Source organism: Myotis daubentonii, chromosome 19 (genome assembly GCF_963259705.1).
Source record: "Myotis daubentonii chromosome 19, mMyoDau2.1, whole genome shotgun sequence".
NCBI lineage: Eukaryota > Metazoa > Chordata > Mammalia > Chiroptera > Vespertilionidae > Myotis > Myotis daubentonii.
Window position 1 is genome coordinate 23,389,924 of NC_081858.1, and position 19,483 is coordinate 23,409,406.

A 19,483-nucleotide genomic window follows, 5' to 3' on the forward strand; every position below is an offset into this window, starting at 1 on the left:
TCAGCTCCAGCTGTGAGCAAGTCATCCCTCCCCGGTGGCCTTCCACTGGGCGTGGAATACTCTGCCAGCCCGCGGCTCTGGTGTCACTTGTCTTTCCGTATTCCTCTGCTTCCTGTTCTCACTGGTGGCCGGCCTCCGCTGGGCTTGGGGATACAGTCACTGAAGCCACGGCCAAGGTCAGCCCGCGCCGGAGCCTTTCGCCTTTCTCTGCCCTTTGTTGTTACGTCCCGATGAAAATCTTTTATTCTCTGAGGGCAGGCTTTCCCCCTTATTTTTAGATTCTTGGAAACATCTCCGCAATACTCATCGCCTCCCGATTTAGAAGGAGGAAGTTCAGGTTCAGAGAGAAGCTAATTGCTCAAAGTCACATTGATAGCACAGGGCACAGTGGAGCCTCAGTGGAAATTCTGTGCACGTCAACAGACTATCTTTTGCCACGGAAATCATCTTAGAGAAGGGTTCTTCTATTTGGGTAGCGGAACATTGTCCATTTCAGACGTTAGCAACACAGTTTGCGAATGCATGCATGCATCGTCTTCATTCAATGGAAGGTTACCAGCTACAGGAACCTGAAGTGGTGCTCCAGTAGCTTACATATCATTTCCCTGGAGACTCTGATTTAATAATAAATATACGGACAATTCCTTTAGAGATAAGGTGTCGGCAATTTCATGTTAGGTGGTAGGATAGTTATTGATGATGATGGCAGTGCTATAAACCAGGAGAAGCTACATGTCAAGGGTCCTGAATATTTTCTCACCCCAAACACTGTTTTGTAATTGCACACGCACCCTTATCTTCAAAAACAAAATGCAGATCCCTATCTCTCCCTGACACTAGGCACACGGGTATCCTTGGCTCGAACATACTTGTCAGTTACTCTCAATACAGGAAGGATTTTTTTCCCTGTTGAACTTGATAACGTTGCTAGTGCTGCATTCTACGCTGTGATAGGAGATGAATGAGACAGGTCACGTGTTTAACTTTTTCACAGAAAGGTGGTTGAGGTCATATGGGGGTGGAGCTCTGATTGTCAGGAACTCGTGAGCCTGTTTGCGGCCCGCCCTCTTCACGCAGTGGCACGTGGAGAGATGAGTCTCAGTTGTCTGAATTGCTGCTTGATGTGCCATAAAATTGCGATTTACCCAGCCCCGTGCTCAGAATCACAAGTGCTGTTGCAGTGAATAGCTTACCTGTGTGTCTTTGGACCCGTGTGTTCTGCAGAGTAAATCCCCGCCCCCCCCCCCAATAGAAAGAAGTAAGAAAGATACAGGCATTTTCAGTTTTGCTAGATGATGCCACGTGGTCCTCTAGATTTTTAAGGACAAATAGAACTGCGTTCAGAGGTCTCAATGTTATTATTTCAAGGTGTTTCATATAGACTCTATAGATACCGCTGGGTAATAAGAATTAAGATTTTAACTGTAAATGAAGAGGTACATGAGTACATGACAGGAGCTGAGTAAAAACCCTGGAAGGTTAAAATTTGAATTGGAAAGTCATTTTTAAATTCCTGATTTTTTTCTTTTCTTTTCAAATACATGTCTTCGTCATGTCTAGTCATGGAAAAATCTCATCTCAGTGGGCGACCGCACCACTGCACCTGACTCAAGCAAGGTGTGGTCAGGGGCTGGGCAAGCAGCCAGGGACCTGTGCTTTCTGTTGTATCAGAAGGGATTCTCCTGGCCACAGGCTGGACAGTGTGAACATCCAAAGAACACGCCTGCCGCTGATTAAAATGCTTTGTGTCTGTTCAGACCCTGTGGTGGGCAGAGGAATGGCCTCCTGAAATGTCCACGTCCTAATCCCAGGAGCTGTGACTCTGTTAGTCCATGGGGCAAGAGGGTCGGTTGCAGATGGAGTTCCGGTGGCTAATGTGCTGACGTCATGATAAAGAGATTACCCCGGGTTTCCGGGGGAGGCCACCTGCCGGTGCTGGCCTTGAGGCTGGAATGGGGGCCCTGGGCCCAGGAACGTGGGCCGTAGGGAGATGGGGTCCCCCCTCGCTACACAGCCCTGCTGGCAGTTTGAGCTCAGCCCAGCGAGACCCGTCTCAGGCTTCTAGCCTACACATCCGTTAGATAATTTCTGTTGTTTTAAGCCGCCAAGTGTGCAGTAAAATGTTCCATCAGCAATACATAGGAAGCTACCATACACGTGTTTCTATAGCAGAGATTCCCCAAACAAGTAGGAAAACAAAACTCCTTATTGATCCTCCTCGGCAGTGAAAATAGGCCGCCGGCTCTGTCTAGTGGCCGTCTCTTTCTATCTCAACTGACATCTGATATACACACACACACATATTTACAACATATGTTTGTTTATATGTATATATAGTTCCTATATATTTATATATCATATATTTACTATATGTTTAAATATATATATATGTAAATATATATATATTTGCAGTGCATTGTGGGAAATGATGCCACGGTGCCATTGGACATGCGCTGTAAAGTGAAGTGAGATTTACCTGTGCACGAGCTGGGGAAGGCATCACAGTGTTAGTGAACCCGACCCGGATCCCGGAAGATGTGTAGAAGGTTTTCATGTCAAGAGAAGCATTCAAGGGACTCATACTCACCAGAGTATCGGCAGTGAAAAGAGTCAAGTGCGGCTGCTCTAGAAGCAAGATGGCGGCAGGAGGCGGTTGATGAGCTGGGTGGGGGCCCCTTTGGAACTGCTCCCTATATTGTGCTAAGGAGTTTGGACCTTGGGCCAAAATAGAGGCCCTCAGATATCTTTTAAAATGGGATAATTACATGTAAAATGGCTCTTGGAGGCCAGGAGGACGCTCCAGGCTCCTGCGGACTCCCCCCTCCTGCAGTCTCTCTCCCTGAGCGCTAACTTCACACAGACAGCAACACAGCAGTAAAACGGATTCCAAAGTATTTTGACAATAAGTGAATGGAATCTCAAATGCTTATTGTTACCCATTTGAAGGGAAAGTTTAGAGCCCCAAGTTTTCGTAGCGTTGATTAGGTAAACTGGTGATCCCAACCATTTGTTCACCCTTCAGATTGCAATCTGTTTGGGAATGGCTTTGTGCATGGCGCTTTTTGGCCTGTGAAATTCAAGTATGCTACGTGTCCCTTTAATATCAGTTCATCTCTTGCCAAGAAAATGACATTAAAAACATGATGTGGGTTGTCAAAATGTTGTAGAAAAACGGCAGAGGAATGCACGTTTAGCTTAATTGGGTTGCGATCTTCTGAATGTACATGGTCCCATGCCGAATTGCCTAGCGATATGTAAATTATATGCAAGACTTTTCTGCCAAGGATCTGAGGAACCCCGGAAACTTGAGACGAGTGGATAGCAAGCCGTGCCAGGCACTTCTGCGGACCTCTTCAGAGCCTATCTGGCCGAGTTCTGTGGTTTTGAACCTAGTGGTAAAGTTTTTATTGCGACATTGGATAACACAGCTCTATTTTGAGTGTTTAATGAATAGTTAGTGGAAAATATTTAGTAACTACAAACGAAAGAAAGCAATTTCCTTTTGGGGGAATTGCATCTTGGTCTGACTGCTTAGTCATCTTATCTTTTAAAACAATCTGCCTTTTCGGTTTCTCGGTGGTGGTTCGTGATGATAACAACTCTCGCTGTGTGGTGCTTCTGACGGCGCACCCTTGCCATCTCGCTTGATCCTCACAGCTCTCTTCTGCACTCTGCCTTTTGTAGGTGATATGTTGGTTGCCTCTTGCACGGGCCCGCCCCGGCCAGGGCCCGGGCCAGGGAGGAACCTGCAGCCGAGGTACGTGCCCTTGACTGAAATCGAACCCGGGACCCTTCATTCCACAGGCCGACGCTCTAGCCACTGAGCCAAACCAGCCAGGGCTAAAATATAGAGGCCTTTACTAATGGGAGATATCTAGTTATGTCATACGTACATACTACATACGTACGGTAGTTTCTCTGTTAGTAAGGTGGCAGTACAACTTAGCTCACCCTGTTCTTGGGCCAGGAGAGAGCAGATATCTGGTAGCTAGTATTTCAACCACAATAGTAGTAGTCATTTTTAAAAAATTATGCTACAGTAGTTATTATACTTACCTTGTGTTTATATAGCAAGGCCCCAATAGGTCATGACAAGGAGGGTGAATATATCTCCAGCAAGTTGATAGTAAATAAAAAAAAAAAAACATTAGGCCTCCAATCAGTATATTATTATCACATAATCCGTCCCAGGACTTGTTTCCAGGCTATATGAAGACATTTTACAGCCAAGTAATAAGACAAACAACTCAGTTAAAAGAGAGGCAAAAGATTTCACAACACGCCGCACAAAAGATGATATACGCATTCCAATCGTCGTGTTTAAGCACGCTCAGCGTCGTGGTTCACCAGGGAAATGCAAATGCAAATACAGGTCAATATAAGGTGCCACCACACACCCAACAGGGTGGCTAAAACCAAAAACACTGACAACTGACGTCTTGGGGAGCCAGGGGGACGTCATCCATTGTTGGAATGAACAGTGTACAGCCCGTTTGGAGTATAGCTCAGCACCTCTTCATTATGCGTTAGCTACGATTTAGCACGTGGCCAGCAGTTTCACTTCTAGATATCTACCCGTGACAAACGACAACACGTGTCCATAAAAAAAATAGACTTACAAACGTTTAAAGCGGCTTGATTCGTAATAGCCCCAACATGAAAACAGCCCCTATGTCTGTCAACAGATGAGTGGATAAACAAATGGTGGAATACAAGGCCATACTGTGTGAGAACTACATGCTTATGCACCCAGCCATATGGATGGGGCTCGCTTATGCCCAGCCAAAGAAGACAGACCCAAAAGTCAATGTGTTGTATGAGTTCAACGATATAAAATTCTCCAACTGGAGCGAGTCACCCCGTTTAACAGAAAGGGGATCGATAGTTGCCTGGATCCTAGACTCCGGGGAGAATTGATTGCAAAGAGGCACCTTTTGGGGTGACAGAAATCTTTGATATCTTGGTTAGCAGAGTAGTTATATGTGAAAACTCATTGAATGGGACAATTACATAGACATTTAATTATATTTCGATTATACCTCAATTAGTTTGTTTTATAAAGTAAAAAAAAAAAAAATTACATAAAAAAGCAATGCGCAATTGCTGCCCATCAATGGAAGATAGAGATTCCATTTCTATAACTTTCTATTTGGATACTTTTGGGGTTCACTTCTTGAATAATCCCTCCTTCCCTGATCTTTCTGCCTGGCTGCTTCTGTTACATATCGGAGTTCCGTGTGTGTGTGGCCAGTTTATGTGCTCTCTGGTCCGTTTCACTGTTTATCCTGTCTTAATTCTTCCAGCCTCAGTCGCAGCCCCACTGTCGTCATTCGCTCTCGTCAGCAAATGTTTAGGCTGTTCCTGAGCCCGTGTTGTTTCCTAGACATTCTGCCAAGAGCTCCTCTGTTTCTGTGCTCCGAGCAAAACCCCGCTGGAATATTGACGGGCGGGGTTGGGGTGGGGGTGGGGGGCTGTATTGATTTTATTGATCAACTTGGGTAGACTTTGGATTTTTGCTGCATTAAATTCTTTGGTTTATAACTGCGGTCTATCTTTTGATTTGTTAAGATCTTCATGAATGTCTCCCAGGACAGTTTGTAATTTTCCCTGTAAAGTTTCTGAACATATTTTGTATTTATTTCAAGACATTTGATGGTTTTTTTATTTCATCGTAAGTGAAATCTTTCTCCTAATTATGTTTTCTTGCAGTTTTTTTGTTGTTGATGTGCAGAAATATGATTTTTTTTTTAAAAAAAATGAATCAAATATACAGGTAACTTTAGAATTTGTTTTAAAAAGAAGTCCATTGAACCCAGCCAGCATTGGCTCAGGGGTTGAGCATTGACCTATGAACCAGGAGGTCATGGTTCGATTCCCGGTCAGGGCACATGCCCGCAGGGGTCGTGCAGGAGGCAGCCAGTCAATGATTCTCTCTCATCATTGATGTTGCTCTCTCTCCGTCTCCCTTCCTCTCTGAAATAAAAAAAATATATTTTTTGGGAAAAAGAAGAAGCCCATTGATGGATGAGCAGAATTTGTCGTGTGTGCGCACGCATATTTTGCAGAGCGGTGGTGTTAAGGACACGCTTTCCCCAAGTCCTTAAGTTACTTTTTGGAGGCGACTCTCTGCATGTGAGGTTGGCCCTGGGTCGCAGGAGAGGGGACTGGCTGGAGCTGGGGTGCTCCCAGCTTTACGTCGAGCGCCGTTCGTGCGGCCACGGATGCCAGTGGGAGGGGTCTCTGGCCAGGCCAGCATCCTTGGGTTATCACAGACACCCACGGGTCTCCCGTTGTCGCGATGCTTACGCGTGGCGCAGGCTGTCACCGCCAAAAACGTGTCGCTCTTCTCTTTCAGCATCCGGAGCGTGATGCAGAAGTATCTTGAGGAGAGGAATGAAATCACCTTCGACAAGATTTTCAATCAGAAAATTGGTAAGCCCCGCTTACGCGTTGAGCCTCTGCGCCTTCACTCGTGACGTCGCTGTCGCCACGGCGGTGTCTGCGTGCAGGCCCAACGCTCTGTGTGCTTGACACTGCAGGCGGGGAGGGGAGAGCTCATGCAGTTAACCAGGTGCTTAATGATGGCTTCCATTCTGAGGCACCTGTCCTGTGAATAAGCCCGTGGGAAACAGACGAGTTTGACCCCAGGTCTTAAGGGCGCGTGGGAGGTGGCCAGCATCGGGCACCCGGAACCAGAAAGAAGCTCCCTCTGTTGGGACCCACTTCTGAGGCCCCAGCTGTTCTCGGATTGTACTTTCCAGGACCCCAGGGAGCTTCCCAGACATCACCCCACTCTCGGGGTTGGCTGTCTCTTCCCAGAGCGTGGGGCTGGAGAACTTGATCTTGGCGGTTGTCGTGGGTTGTGTGGGTTCTGTGCGCCATTCATTCGGGTCAGTTCCACATCAGTGCCTTTTACTCCTGTGGCCCCACTCAGCGTCTGCACCCTGCAGGTCACCAGGCCTCCCCCGGTCGTATCCGCAGAGGCCCCGGCTCTGGCTAACGCTGGTCCTGGCCCGTGCGGACCTGTGGTTGTGGGGGGGGTGCTCTGCGGCCGCCACAGCTAGTCCCTGCAGAAGTGAGGACTGACCAGCAATTGCTTTAACGTGGAGCTTCGAGGCCCACGAGGAAGGGAGGTGTTCTCCCTGGCTTTCTGAGGCTGGCGGTGCATTTAGGGGGAACTGTCGGCCGGTGCAGGGAAGAGCTGTAGTCTGCGTGCTTCCCCCCGCCCCTCCATCAGTTCCCGCTGTCCAGAAATTTCCAGAATAACATCTTATTCTCAGCTAGGAGAGACTTCTCATTGGGCCTGCCAGCCGGCTATATTGTTAATCTGCCCATAGCAAGGTGGTAGACAGATGATTCCAGGGTGGTCACGTGACGTCCACAGAGCAGAGTCTGAGCGAATAGCGTGTTCCTTTCCTTTCTTTGCACCTTGCCAGCCCCCCAGAGTTATTCAGGTCAGATTCGCCGAGGAACGGGGTCTTAGTTTGCAAATTATTTTACTATTAAAGGGAGTGACGTTATTGAACTTTCAAGAAATGAAGGTCTTATTACAGTTCCCTGGAACCCTAATTCTACGTTCAGTTCTGTTTCCCTGATTCATAAGCGCAGACTGACCCCTTGAATATATATTTTTACTTATACAAATGTATATTTTCAGTAATATTTTTAATTTTAAAGATATATATTCAGATATATGTAATGTAAAACTCACCTATTATATACAGCTCAGTAGTTTTTTTAGTGTATTTGCAGTGTTGTGTGGTCATTGCCACACTTATTTTATTATTATTATTTATATTGTTTTCAGAGAGAGGGAGCAAGAGGGAGAGAAAGATAGAAACATCAATGATGAGAGAAAATCATTGATTGGCTGCCTCCTGCACACCCCATACTGGGGATCAAGCCTGAAACTCAGGCATGTGGCCTGACCAGGAATCAAATTGTGACCTCCTGGTTCATGGGTCAATGCTCAACCACTGAGCCACACCGACCGGGCACCACACTTTCTTTAGAACATCTTCAAACCTTCCCCCCAAAGAAACTCTATACCCCGTTAGCAGTCACTCCCCATTCTCCCCCTCCCCCAACCCCTGGGCCCCAGTAATCCAGTTTCTGCCTCTGGATTTGCCTGTTGGACACTCCGAATAAATGGAATCCCATAGCATGTGGCCTTTTTTTTTTAAAAAAAATTTTAATCATCACCCGAGGATAGTTTTCCATTGATGTTTAGAGAGTGGAAGAGAGGGAAAGACAGAGAGAAACATCGACGTGAGAGAAACACATCGATTGGTTGCCTCCTGCACAAGCCCCAACCAGGGCCCAGGCCGGGGAGGAGCCTGCAACCGAGGTACATGCCCTTGGCTGGAATCGAACCCGGGACCCTTCGGTCCGCAGGCCGACGCTCTATCCACTGAGCCACACCGGCCAGGGCAGCATGAGGCCTTTGCATTGAGCTCTCAGCATAGCATTTGGAAGGTTCACACGTGGTGTACGTAGCACGTGTCAGGACCTCGTCCTTGGTATGCCCAGCGGTCTTCCGTTGCGTGGCTGTGCCACACTGTGTGTGTCCATTCATTCATCCGTGTGCGGGTGGAGGTCGGGGTTGGTTCCCCTTCCTGGCTGCTGTGCACCATGCTGCCGTGAGAGGAAGGCACGTCTTACACGTCGTTTGTGTGAATGGCTCCCTGTGATAAACATGTGCTGGTAGATGGGCCAACCTGCCCGCCTTGCGGCTCTCACTCCAGTTTCTGAAAGGCATGGAGGGCTCTTTCTCCCTTTGTGTTCTCTGTTCCTCGCTCTCCCTCCTGTACCCCCTTTCCTGTCTGCCCTCCCCCCAACACACATGCAACCCCCAAACATATCCTTCCCACTGTTTCGACCAACACCTTCCCTGACATAGGCTCCGGGAGCCTTGGATCTGAGCGCCTGGTGGCATTACCCTGGCCTTGAACCTTAGCTTCGGCCACACCCACTCTTCCCCAGGAGCCTCTTCGCTGGACACGGATGGTCTGTGAATTGCCTCTCAGTTATGCTGTTAAAAAACTGTCTGAGTGAGTCATTCCTTCTTCCCTTCCTTCTGACGTGTGAGCTTGGAGCTGGTCAAGAGGAGCTGTTTACTCTTGGGAGCTCACGGAGAACAGCCACTGGTGGGGTGGGGGTGGGGTGGGGGTGGGGGTGGGCAGAGGGTAACCAGCCGGACACCGATCTGTCACTACGCTTTGCCGTGGCTGTAGGTTTAATGTGTCGCGTGCTCGCCTGTCTGGGCCCCCCTTTGCTCGGTGGCTTTCTCCTCTGGCTGGTGTTGGGGGTTGGGGAAGCGTGGAAGAGGGGCCGCGGGAGGATAAATGGGTCCTCTCTCCAGCTCTGTATTCCTGTTTCAGCTCCTTCCGCTCTCCCTCTGTCTCTCCCATCTGGTCCACCTGCCCCCTTTCGTGACTGTCTGCGTGTGCTGCCGCCCTGTTGATGTCTGTGTTACCCCTTACGGCTGCTCTGTGCTTCTCTTGCTTCTCTTTGACCCTCTGTCCCCTCGCCTCTCAACCCCCTTTCTCACTGCCCCTTCCCTGCTGGCACCATCCCTGCCTTCGATTTGTGAGCTTGGAGATGGTTAGCACAGGGTTTGGGGGACCCCCCCCCCCCCACCAGTGTGGGCTCTAGGCAGTTGGGAAACATGTTTTGTGAAATGAAAAAAAAATAGGAGCCTTTGCGAGCCTTTGCTTGAGATAACGGGTGATTGGCAGACCTGTTGGCTGCACCCCGAACTGGCTGTTGATTCATTAGTTTTCTTATCGATGAAGGAGGGACAATAACAGCAGCCGCTTCACAGGGCTCGTGGTGAGGATTCAGCAGGAAATGTTTGCGAAGCCCTCGACACAATGATTTGTTCTCAGCAGATGCTCAATGAATGAAAGCTCTTAAATGAAATGGCCTTTAATAAAAACGGTTCATCTTACACAAAAGTGGGCTAGAATAACAATCCCGCACACAGATACATCTCCCGGGTTCAATATTTTTCAACAGTTTGCTATATTTGCTTTCGTCATCCCCTCTTTTTGTGGTTGCCGAAATATTTTAAAGCAATTAGTAAACTCCTCATAGCACCTCAGTCCTATCTGACTGAGAGAGAGAGAGAGAGAGAGAGAAACATCGATGTGAGAGAGACACATCAACTGGTTGCCTCCCGTAGACCTGGGGCAGGGGATTGAGCCTGCAGCCGAGGTACGTGCCCTTGACTGGAATCGAACCTGGGACCCCTTGGGTCCGCAGGCCGACGTTCTATCCACTGAGCCACACCAGCCAGGGTCTTACAGTCTCACAATCAGAGAACTGGATTCCCTGGAGCCTCTGGATGAGACCTCAGCTCGCCAGCACCCGAAGGAGCCCACCTGGACTCGTGCGATAAAGAATGGGGGTTGTTGACAAGTCACGGCGCGTGTGGTAATTTAATACCTGGCAACAGAAAACTAATACAGTGGGATGCGGGGGTGGGGGGGGGGGCTCTTAATTATTTTGTTTTTAATTGCCAATTTTCCGAATAAAAGACTGAGAGCTGCATTTATCCTTCTCATTCTTCCATAGAGATTACGTCCGAATGTTTATTAATTAAGTTGGTTCCTAATTGGCTGTCAGTGAAATTTACACCTTTAGGCAATGACACAATATTCTTGCTTTGGCTCATTGAAAGAACAGCCTTCAAGGGATCCTGGTTATTGAATAGACAGCAAAGTCAGCTTGTCGGCGATGGCTCAGGTGATCCTGTTACAGGTTTCTTCTAGAATATACGTACATGGGAACGGCCGTTGCCCCCTCTGCCAGGGAGGCACATGGCATTTGATGTGTTCCATCTGTCTGTGGGCAATCTATTTAGCTTCTCTGTCTGCGAACCTCTCCCATTAGAGGAGGATGTTTCTGATTAAGAGGAGGCAGAATTCGTGAGGTACGCAAATGCTCCCCGGTATAAAGACCCCCCCTGGTTAATGGAATATTCCATCACCTGGTGCCTGGGAAGACACTTGATTTTATGAGACCGGGGCTTCAGAGCGTAATCCGGAGTTTAAGTACCAACTTCCTGAACTGGTACGAAGTAATGTTGGCGCCTGAAACGTGACTTTTGGTCAAAACAAAACTTTGCAGTTTTTTCTTTAAAAAAAAAGGGGGGGGGGCTCTATTGAGGTATGGTATTACATGCCATAAAACCCGCCCATCGTTAAGTCGTAATTGGACGAGTTACAGTTTGATGAGTTCTAGTGCCTTCGCGGAGTTGCACAGCCGTCACCACACTCTCATTTTACAAACATTTCCACGCCTTAGGGAGACCCCTTGTGCCCACGTGTAGTCACCCGCTTCCAGCTCCCGGCAGCCGCTCATCTGCCGGCTGTCTCCGCAGGAATTTGCCCTTTCTGAACATTTCGTAGAAACGGCATCTCACCGCGTGTAGACTGGAGCCCTCTGCACCTGGCTTCTTTAGCTCAGCGTGAGGTTCTGGACTTCATTCACGTGGCGGGTGTAACCAGTGCTTCATTCACTGCCGAGTAATATTCCATCTTGTGGATAGACCACGTGTTGTTTTTTTTTTGACCCATTCACCAGCTGATGGGCGTTCGGATTCTTCTCACTTTGTGTCGTTATGAACGATGCCGCTGTGGTGTCAGAAGGACATTTACACGAAAAGCATGATTTCAGAGGACGTTTACATGAAAAAGAACGCGCAAATTATTTTCTGGCGTTTAAGATTGAGGCATAAGAAATATACACTTGTCCGGGGATTTTTGACAACAAAAATGAACATTTCATTTTTAAAGCAGTACATTGGAAAAACAGAAATTGTACCAAAAGGCCCTTTCAAAAACATTTCCGCGCAGCCCCTACAGAAATACGCAAAGATGGGCACAAATGTAGGCACCTATCAATAAGCGCTAGCAAGTATGTAAGACCAAAGGAACACTGGAAGACGGAATGAAACAGGTTAGGGTTTTTTGTTGTTGTTGTTGTTGTTTGTCAGTTTCAGAAGAGTAGGCCTGCCAATCTGTTTTCTAATTGGTCAAATTACTTCTTCAACTGTTTGGTTAAAACCTGCAAATATTTAAAACTGCAACTTCCAGCTCAAAGGCGGGGATTAAAGTCTAGTGAAGTCAGCACTTTTGCATGTGGCCCTGGAGGGAGAACTCTTAACCTGGGAGCCAACCGGTGTCCGTGTCCCCGTCTTTGCTTTCCCTTTTGTTTCCCTCTTTGTTTGACTGTGTTAGCTGCTGTGCCCGGCAGGCCTGCCCCTGGCAGATGCTGCCTCGGATTGACAGTCACTGAGCCGGGTTCCCACCCGATCTTGTCTGCACAGCCTTCTCCAGCCAAGAGCACAACCTACCAGGAGGGAGAAGAAAAACCACGGGGCCCCAGGCAGTCCTGCTGCAATTATCCAGGCCTTTGTGGAGACTTTCAGTGAGAGAAGGAGTTGAAGATCCGTTTCAACTTTCAAACTGCTGAGATAAACACTTGACTGAGCGCCGCTAATTGGATTTTCACCCTGGAGAAATGAGGGGCCCAGATTGTGCAGTTTCCACTTGGGCTTCCGAATAAGAATGCTGCCCAGAGAGGAAAGATGCCAGAGAAGAGGGAAGCGCTGGGAGGACTTAAGGACCGATGGGCGGGCAGGCTTCCCAGCTGATTTTTTTTTACCTGTGCGGCTTCAGCAGGCCTGGGTATTTTAAAATCCGAATTTTTAATGGGTATCCACATTTTTAAAATGCGGATTAGCTGTTAACCGGTTAAAAATGCGGATTTTGTAATTAAAAAAATACAATAATTTCAAGAGAAACATCAAATGTGCTTTATTCAAAGTCATGTCCATTGCTAGCTACACATTCCCCCATCTTTCAGGTCATTTGTGGATACCGTCCCAATAGAACTTTTCTTGTTTTGAGGCAGACTTTCAGAGACCCAGTTTTCCACTTCTTCATATGTTCTGAAGTGCTGCTCAGAAAGCGCATGTGCCATCGATCGGAACAATTGGTCATCTGAAGGAGCGAGGTCTGGTGAATACGGCGGGTAGGCTCATACTTCCCAGGCAAGATCTTTTAACGTGTCTTTCACTGGTTTGGAAGTGTGTGATGGTGTGTCATCATGAAGCAAAATTACTTCGCTGTGTCTTCTGGCCCATTGTGGTTGTTTTACGGTCAAAGCGTGGTTCAAATTGATCATTTCTTGTCGGTAGCGTTCAGTATTAACGGTTTCACCAGGTTTTAGAAGCTCATAATACACCACACCTTCCTGATCCCACCAAACGCAGAGCAGTGTCTTCTTTCCAAAGCGATTTGGCCTTGCAGTCGATGTTGATGGTTGACCTGGACCAACCCATGATTTTGTGCGTTTGGGATTCTCAAAATAAATCCACTTTTCACCACCAGTCACAATTCGATGCAAAAAAAAGTTTCTTTCATGCCATTGAAGCAACATGACTTTTACTGGTGTATTTATCTAGGGGAAGCGGGTCCAGGCGGAGGGTTCGGTAGGGCAGAGACCTCAGATCAGAGCTACGTGATGGAGGGGCAGCGAGGAGGCTGTGCCAAGGCGCTGGGCGTGAGTGACAGGTACGGGGCAAGGGTTTCTTACGCCATCTTTTGGCTTTTACTCAGCGTGGGATGGGACGCAGCAGGTGTGAGCACCGGGGTGGCAGGCTCTGACGGAGGGGAGGCCGTCACAGAGCAGCCTCCTGTCTTGGGAGCCTGGGCTGGTGAGGATGCTGGGCCAGCAGCAGCGGAGCTGGCGAGAGATCCCTCAACTCCAGACTGGCAGATGGGATTTGTAATGAATTGTATTGTGGTGCTAAAGCGGGGGTGGGCAGGACACGGCCTTGCAGGGGACACCATGCCCTCAGGTTCAGTTAGGGCGGGGGCCTGCAGGAAAGGCTCAGGTAAGAAGCCCAGGATATGGGCAGTGCTTTCCTTCCTGCATCCTTGAGTTCGGTGACTTGATTTGCATAGTGGGCCATCGGCTGAAGAGAATGGTCACACCCCGTTCTCATTCTGCCTGATGCTTTCAGGTCAGTCCTGTAGCTCGGAGCTTGGCCCCTCCTCTGCACGCTCTCTGCTTGCCAAAGCAGAGAAGATTCTTATGTTTCCGGGTAGACGAGAAATCCCAGCAAAGGTGGGGCAGGGAGAGCTGTTCTCGTCCCTGAAAGAGGCTATTGAAAGCAGTGGCGCCCAAGGAGAGAAACTAGGGCAGCTTCTTAAAGAAGCAAATATTCTTCCCTGGTGGGGATGCACTTACTCGCTAAAGAAATCTTTTATTTTTTAATTGACGTTTTCACGGTAACTTTAAAAAAAAAAAATATCACCGTTGGTCACCAGAGTTCGCGCTGTAGGAATCCGTTTACCTAGCATGTAATTTTAGGACTATTTAAGAAGATTGAACTGAGTTGTTTTGTGGCCTCTACTCATAAACCAACAAGTGCGTTCGGAGTCGGTGACGGAGAAGAACTTGACCCAGATGAGCTGACCGGGAACGGCGAGGGGGCCCTTCTCTCCTCCCTCCCCTTGCTCTTTAGTGCCTGGCTTTCAGAATGTGCCTGAGTGCCTCCCGCGGAGACACCACACAGACTCCAGTTGCTGCTTTTCTTTTTGTTTATCGATTATTATGCTCTGAGCTGCGCTCTTGCATTTGAAGAACGGTTTTATAGAGGTGTGAGATGCTTACACTAACGGGCGTCCGTTTGAAGTGTAGAGGTGGAGCTTTGACCGTGTATGTGCCGTGTATTACCGCACAATCCGCATATAGACCATTTTTCTCCCTTTCAGAGGAACACGCATGGATTTTTACATGCAGCTCACCCAGCCCCAGGCATCCACTGATCTGCCTAAGTCACAGCAGGTTACACTTGGCTTTTCTAGGACTTTATAGAAATAGAATCGAGCAACCAGCACTCGTGTGTGTCTGGCTTCCTGGCCTCAGCACATTGTCCGTCCTTGAGGTTCATGTGTATTATTGCTTATGTGGGGATTTTTGTTTCTTTCATTGAATAGTATCCCACAGTACGGACCTAACACCGGTCACTGGTTCACGGACATTGGGGCTGTTCAGATTTGGGGCAGTTATAAATGGAGCCGCTGCAGACATTTTTACACACGCCTTGTGGGCACACCCTGTCATTTCTCTCGGGTCCGGGCCTGACCCTAGAAGCATCGCGGGATCTCCCAGGAAAGGTGCCCGCACAGTACGCTGGTTACGTCATCTTGATGAATTGACCCCTTTACCATGATGAGTAGTCCTTTATCCTGATAGGGCATTAACTTTGTCTAATATTGATAAGATCGCTTCAGCGTTTGTGATATTAGTGTTTGCGTGACACATCTGTTCTCTAACTCTTTGAAAATATATATATATTTTTATTGGTTTCTGAGAGGAAGGGAGAGGGAGAGAGAGAAACATCAGTGATGAGAGAGCATCATTGATCGGCTGCCTCCTGCTCGCCCCCTACTGGGGGATCGAGTCCGCAAATGGAATCGAACCCTGGCCTCCCGGGTCATAGGCCGACGCTTAACCACCGAGCTGCACCGGCCAGGCTCCTGCTCTAACTCTCAGTTGGATTGTTTGGACCGTTTACAGTTGAGTAATTACCAGTGTAGTTGGATTTAAGGCTCACATCCCCCTGTGTGTTTCCTTATGGCTTTTTTCTTCGTTTCTGTCTTCTTTTGGATCGAGTGTATTCTGGTATGTTATGCTGTTGTCACTACCGGCTTATTAGCTACCCGTCTTCATTTCGTTTATTTATTTGTGGTGTTTCCAGGTACCTCGGTTTCCCTGCACTCCTGGGGCCCTCGCCTCAGCAGGACCGCCCTGGTCCGTGTGGGTCCCCCTCCCAGCACTGCCTTTCAGAAAGTACCTCCCAGCCGAGAGCCGGCCCATCTCGGGGCCCTCCTGGCCTGTTTCCCTTCTCCCAGGCACCCCAGCCCTTTCCAGGCCCGAAAACAGTTATATCCCGTTTTATGTAGAGTTTTCTGGTTGTTGCTGTATCATACCCTGCAAGTGTCATTTTATTTTTGAAATAAGCTATTAGGCACTTGGCAGGCAAACGGGTTAAGCATTTGAAACTGGGGCTACCTGTGAAACCCTAGACATGTAACACCGTGGGTATCGCTTCGCAAAGTGCTAGGAGGATGGTGATCCGTTTCGAGCCTACCCGCGGCTGCGTGGGCAAACCTGGGATGTGCACTCTTTGCAGAAGTCTGTGTGGCACCGTTCGAACGTTGGAGGCCTGATGTGGTCAGTGCTCCACGTCCACATATCACTTAGTCTTCAGAGTAACCCCACGCAGAGGTCACGGGCAGCCCCACTTTACTGGTACAGGTGAGAGGACACCACGCCGAGGTGCAGGGACTTGTCCAGAGTCCTGTGGACAGTGTTGGCCTGAGCGGGAGTGAGCCACACCGAGTTGGGATCGGCCACAGTCCAGACCTCGGGCCCTCAGACTCTGTGCTGAGCTGACCAGTGCGGCCAACGAGGCGGTTTTTCCCGACTCCCTGGAGGAAGTGGCTTCTGGGGCAGCAGGAGACAGAGCTCGGGTTGATAGTGTAGGGACTTCCATGCATGAAGTGCTTCATTGTTTCCTGGAATAGCTGCTGTTGCCAGGACAAAGGATGATTACTTTCCCACCAGAGGTGGTTCTTAGAAACCCTCGCCCTCTCTCTGCCTTCTCTCTTTCTCTTTCCCTCCTCCTTCCTGCCTTTCTTTTCTCACTCTTCCTTTTGTTGATCTCCTTTGCCCCTTCTCCACCTGTCCAACATAGCAGAAGACCAATAGCAAAAAAGAATGAAATGAAAACCGACCACATACACGCACCCCTATGTTCATGGCAGCATTACTTACAGTAGCCAAGAGATGGAAGCACCCTGAGTGCCCGTTGATAGATGAGTGGATAAAGAAGCCGGGGTGCATATATACGACGCAATATTATGCAGCCACAAAAAAGGAACGGAGTCTTGCCATTTGTGACAACATGGATGGGCCTAGAGCAGCCGTGGGCAAACTACGGCCCGCGGGCCGGATCCGGCCCATTTGAAATGGATAAAACTAAAAAAAAGAGACCGTACCCTAGCCGAAACCGGTTTGGCTCAGTGGATAGAGCGTCGGCCTGCAGACTGAAAGGTCCCAGGTTCGATTCCGGTCAAGGGCATGTACCTGGGTTGCGGGCACATCCCCAGTAGATGTGCAGGAGGCAGCTGATCGATGTTTCTCTCTCATCGATGTTTCTAACTCTCTATCTCTCTCTCTTCCTCTCTGTAAAAAATCAATAAAATATATTTAAAAAAAAAAAAAAAAGACCGTACCCTTTTATGTAATGATGTTTACTTTGAATTTCTATTCGTTCACACAAACACTCCATCCATGCTTTTGTTCCCGCCCTCTGGTCCAGTTTAAGAACCCATTGCGGCCCTCGAGGCAAAAAGTTTGCCCACCCCTGGCCTAGAGGGTATTATGTTAAGTGAAGTAAGTCCGCTGGAGAAAGAAAGATATCGAATGATTTTGTTTATACGTATTTGAAATCTAAAGAACAAATAGAAACAAACTTAGATACAGAGAACAAATCGACGGTTGCCAGAGGGGAGACGTGTAGGGGGTTGGACAGAAAAAACGAGAAGGGGAACTAATATAATATCGTACGTCAGCTCTAATCGGAAAAAGGTGTAATAACACACTTCTGGTGAGGCCGTGGGTCTGAGCGGGCACTTGCAAGACCATTGCTGGTGGGAGCACGAACAGGGACCCATCCAGCGCGGCTAATCTGTCAGATCGAGTAAAAAACCTCGGCGTGTCTGCATGACCTTTGGCTCCGCAGTTTCACTCTGAGGTGCATCTCCTGCGAACATGCCCGACCACGTGAGACACGATGGGCGGAGAGGGCATGGCAGCGGTTTTGTAAAAGCGAAATATCTGCAACATCTCAAACGTTCATCATTAGGGACCAGGTTACGGAGATTATGACGATGGGATACCCGGCAGCTATAGACGCGGCCGAGCGGTACCTGGCTGGTGCAGGGAGATCTCCAGGTGCCGCGTTGAGGGGCAAAGGCTGGTGCGGGCGGTGTGTCTGGCCTGGTGAAAAGAAGAGTTGGTATTTGAGCCTGGATGGACGTAACACCAGCACCTGTAACGAAGAGATCCAAAACGTCAGAGGCCCTACACACAGACGCTTCGCTCTGGTTCGGTGACAGGACAGGCGTCCCGGGTTCGAGTCGGGCCTCCCCGCCTCCCTGTGCTGAGCTTTTCCCTTGCGGTGGTGCTGGTGTCCCTTAGGACTCGCAGTCCTCCGCATCCACTGGGTGAAAGAGGGCCAAGAGTCCCACCGATTTCTTCACAGCCCTGTGCCCAGAAATGACACACACCCTTTCCCCGAAAAGGTACCAGGAACCAAGAACTGGTTCCCGTGGGGCTGACGGTGGGGGTGCACTGCTGGGGAGGGGAGGGGCGGGGGCAGGAATGGGACTTCTTTCCATGTTTTTTGAACTTTGAACCATTTTCCATTCAAAGACATAGACGTAGATGGTGGCAGTGTAGTGGCAGAATGTCTTGAATGGGGTAAGAACCAGTGCTTATTGGAATAATGTTTCTATTTCACTTGAAATTATTATCATTTTTTAAATATATTTTTATTGATTTCAGGGAGGGAGGAAGAGGGAGAAAGAGAGAGAAACATCAGTGATGGGAGAGAACCATTGATCGGCTGCCTCCTGCATGCCCCCTCCTGGGGATGGAGCCCGCAACCCCGGCATGTGCCCTTGACCAAAATCGAACCCGGGACCCTTCAGCTCGCAGGGTGACACTGTATCCACTGAGCCAAACCAGCCAAGACCACTTGACATAATTTTAAATCTCACTTTATTTTAATTGTCAGTTGGTTTGTTTACAGTTAGATGTTCACAGAACCGTGGATCCAGGAAAACGCTGACCGCCGTCTGGTGACATAGCCAGGATTTTTTTTTTTCCCCTATCATTTCACAATACGATACTTTTGAAAGGCTGAAAGTAATCCAACTATGAGAGGAGTTAAGATAGGATGTTCTTGCCCTGTATTTTCACATCTTCCGTCCAGTTTTCCTTTTTGTTCCCCTTTGAGTTAGGAGCCAGTTGCTCGGAACATTCCGTGAATCTCTCTTTGGCCACATTCATGATCCATTTGTCCTTTTGTCTAACGGACTCTTAATATTCAGGGCCCTACTGTTCTCCATGACCTAAGTGAACGGCGCCATTAATTAGTACAACAATATTCTATTGGGCAGGTCCGTGCTGAATTTAAATTGGGGGGATCGGAACTATTTACAATATCCCTAAATCACTTTCCACTTAGAATTTTCTCTTTCTGTAAAGTTTTAAGCCAAGAAGTGAAGGTTCTAGTTTGTTAAGTAGAGTTCAGTGAAAATAAATATGTTTAAGGTTTATGTGGACTAGATAAATATACAATTAGCTAAACGTTTGTTTTGATTGATATTCATTCTTT

General features: G+C 48.3%; 1 protein-coding gene across 3 annotated transcripts in view; it reads left to right on the plus strand.

Annotated features, from left to right (window-relative positions):
* The window catches only part of GRK3 (G protein-coupled receptor kinase 3), an 80,234-nt gene that overhangs the window by 11,438 nt on the left and 49,313 nt on the right, over positions 1-19,483 (plus strand). For all 3 annotated transcript variants that reach the window (XM_059676996.1, XM_059676997.1, XM_059676998.1), the window contains exon 2: positions 6,356-6,432. In XM_059676996.1, coding sequence (XP_059532979.1) covers positions 6,356-6,432 — 77 coding nt within the window. The remainder of the gene's footprint in view (positions 1-6,355; positions 6,433-19,483) is intronic.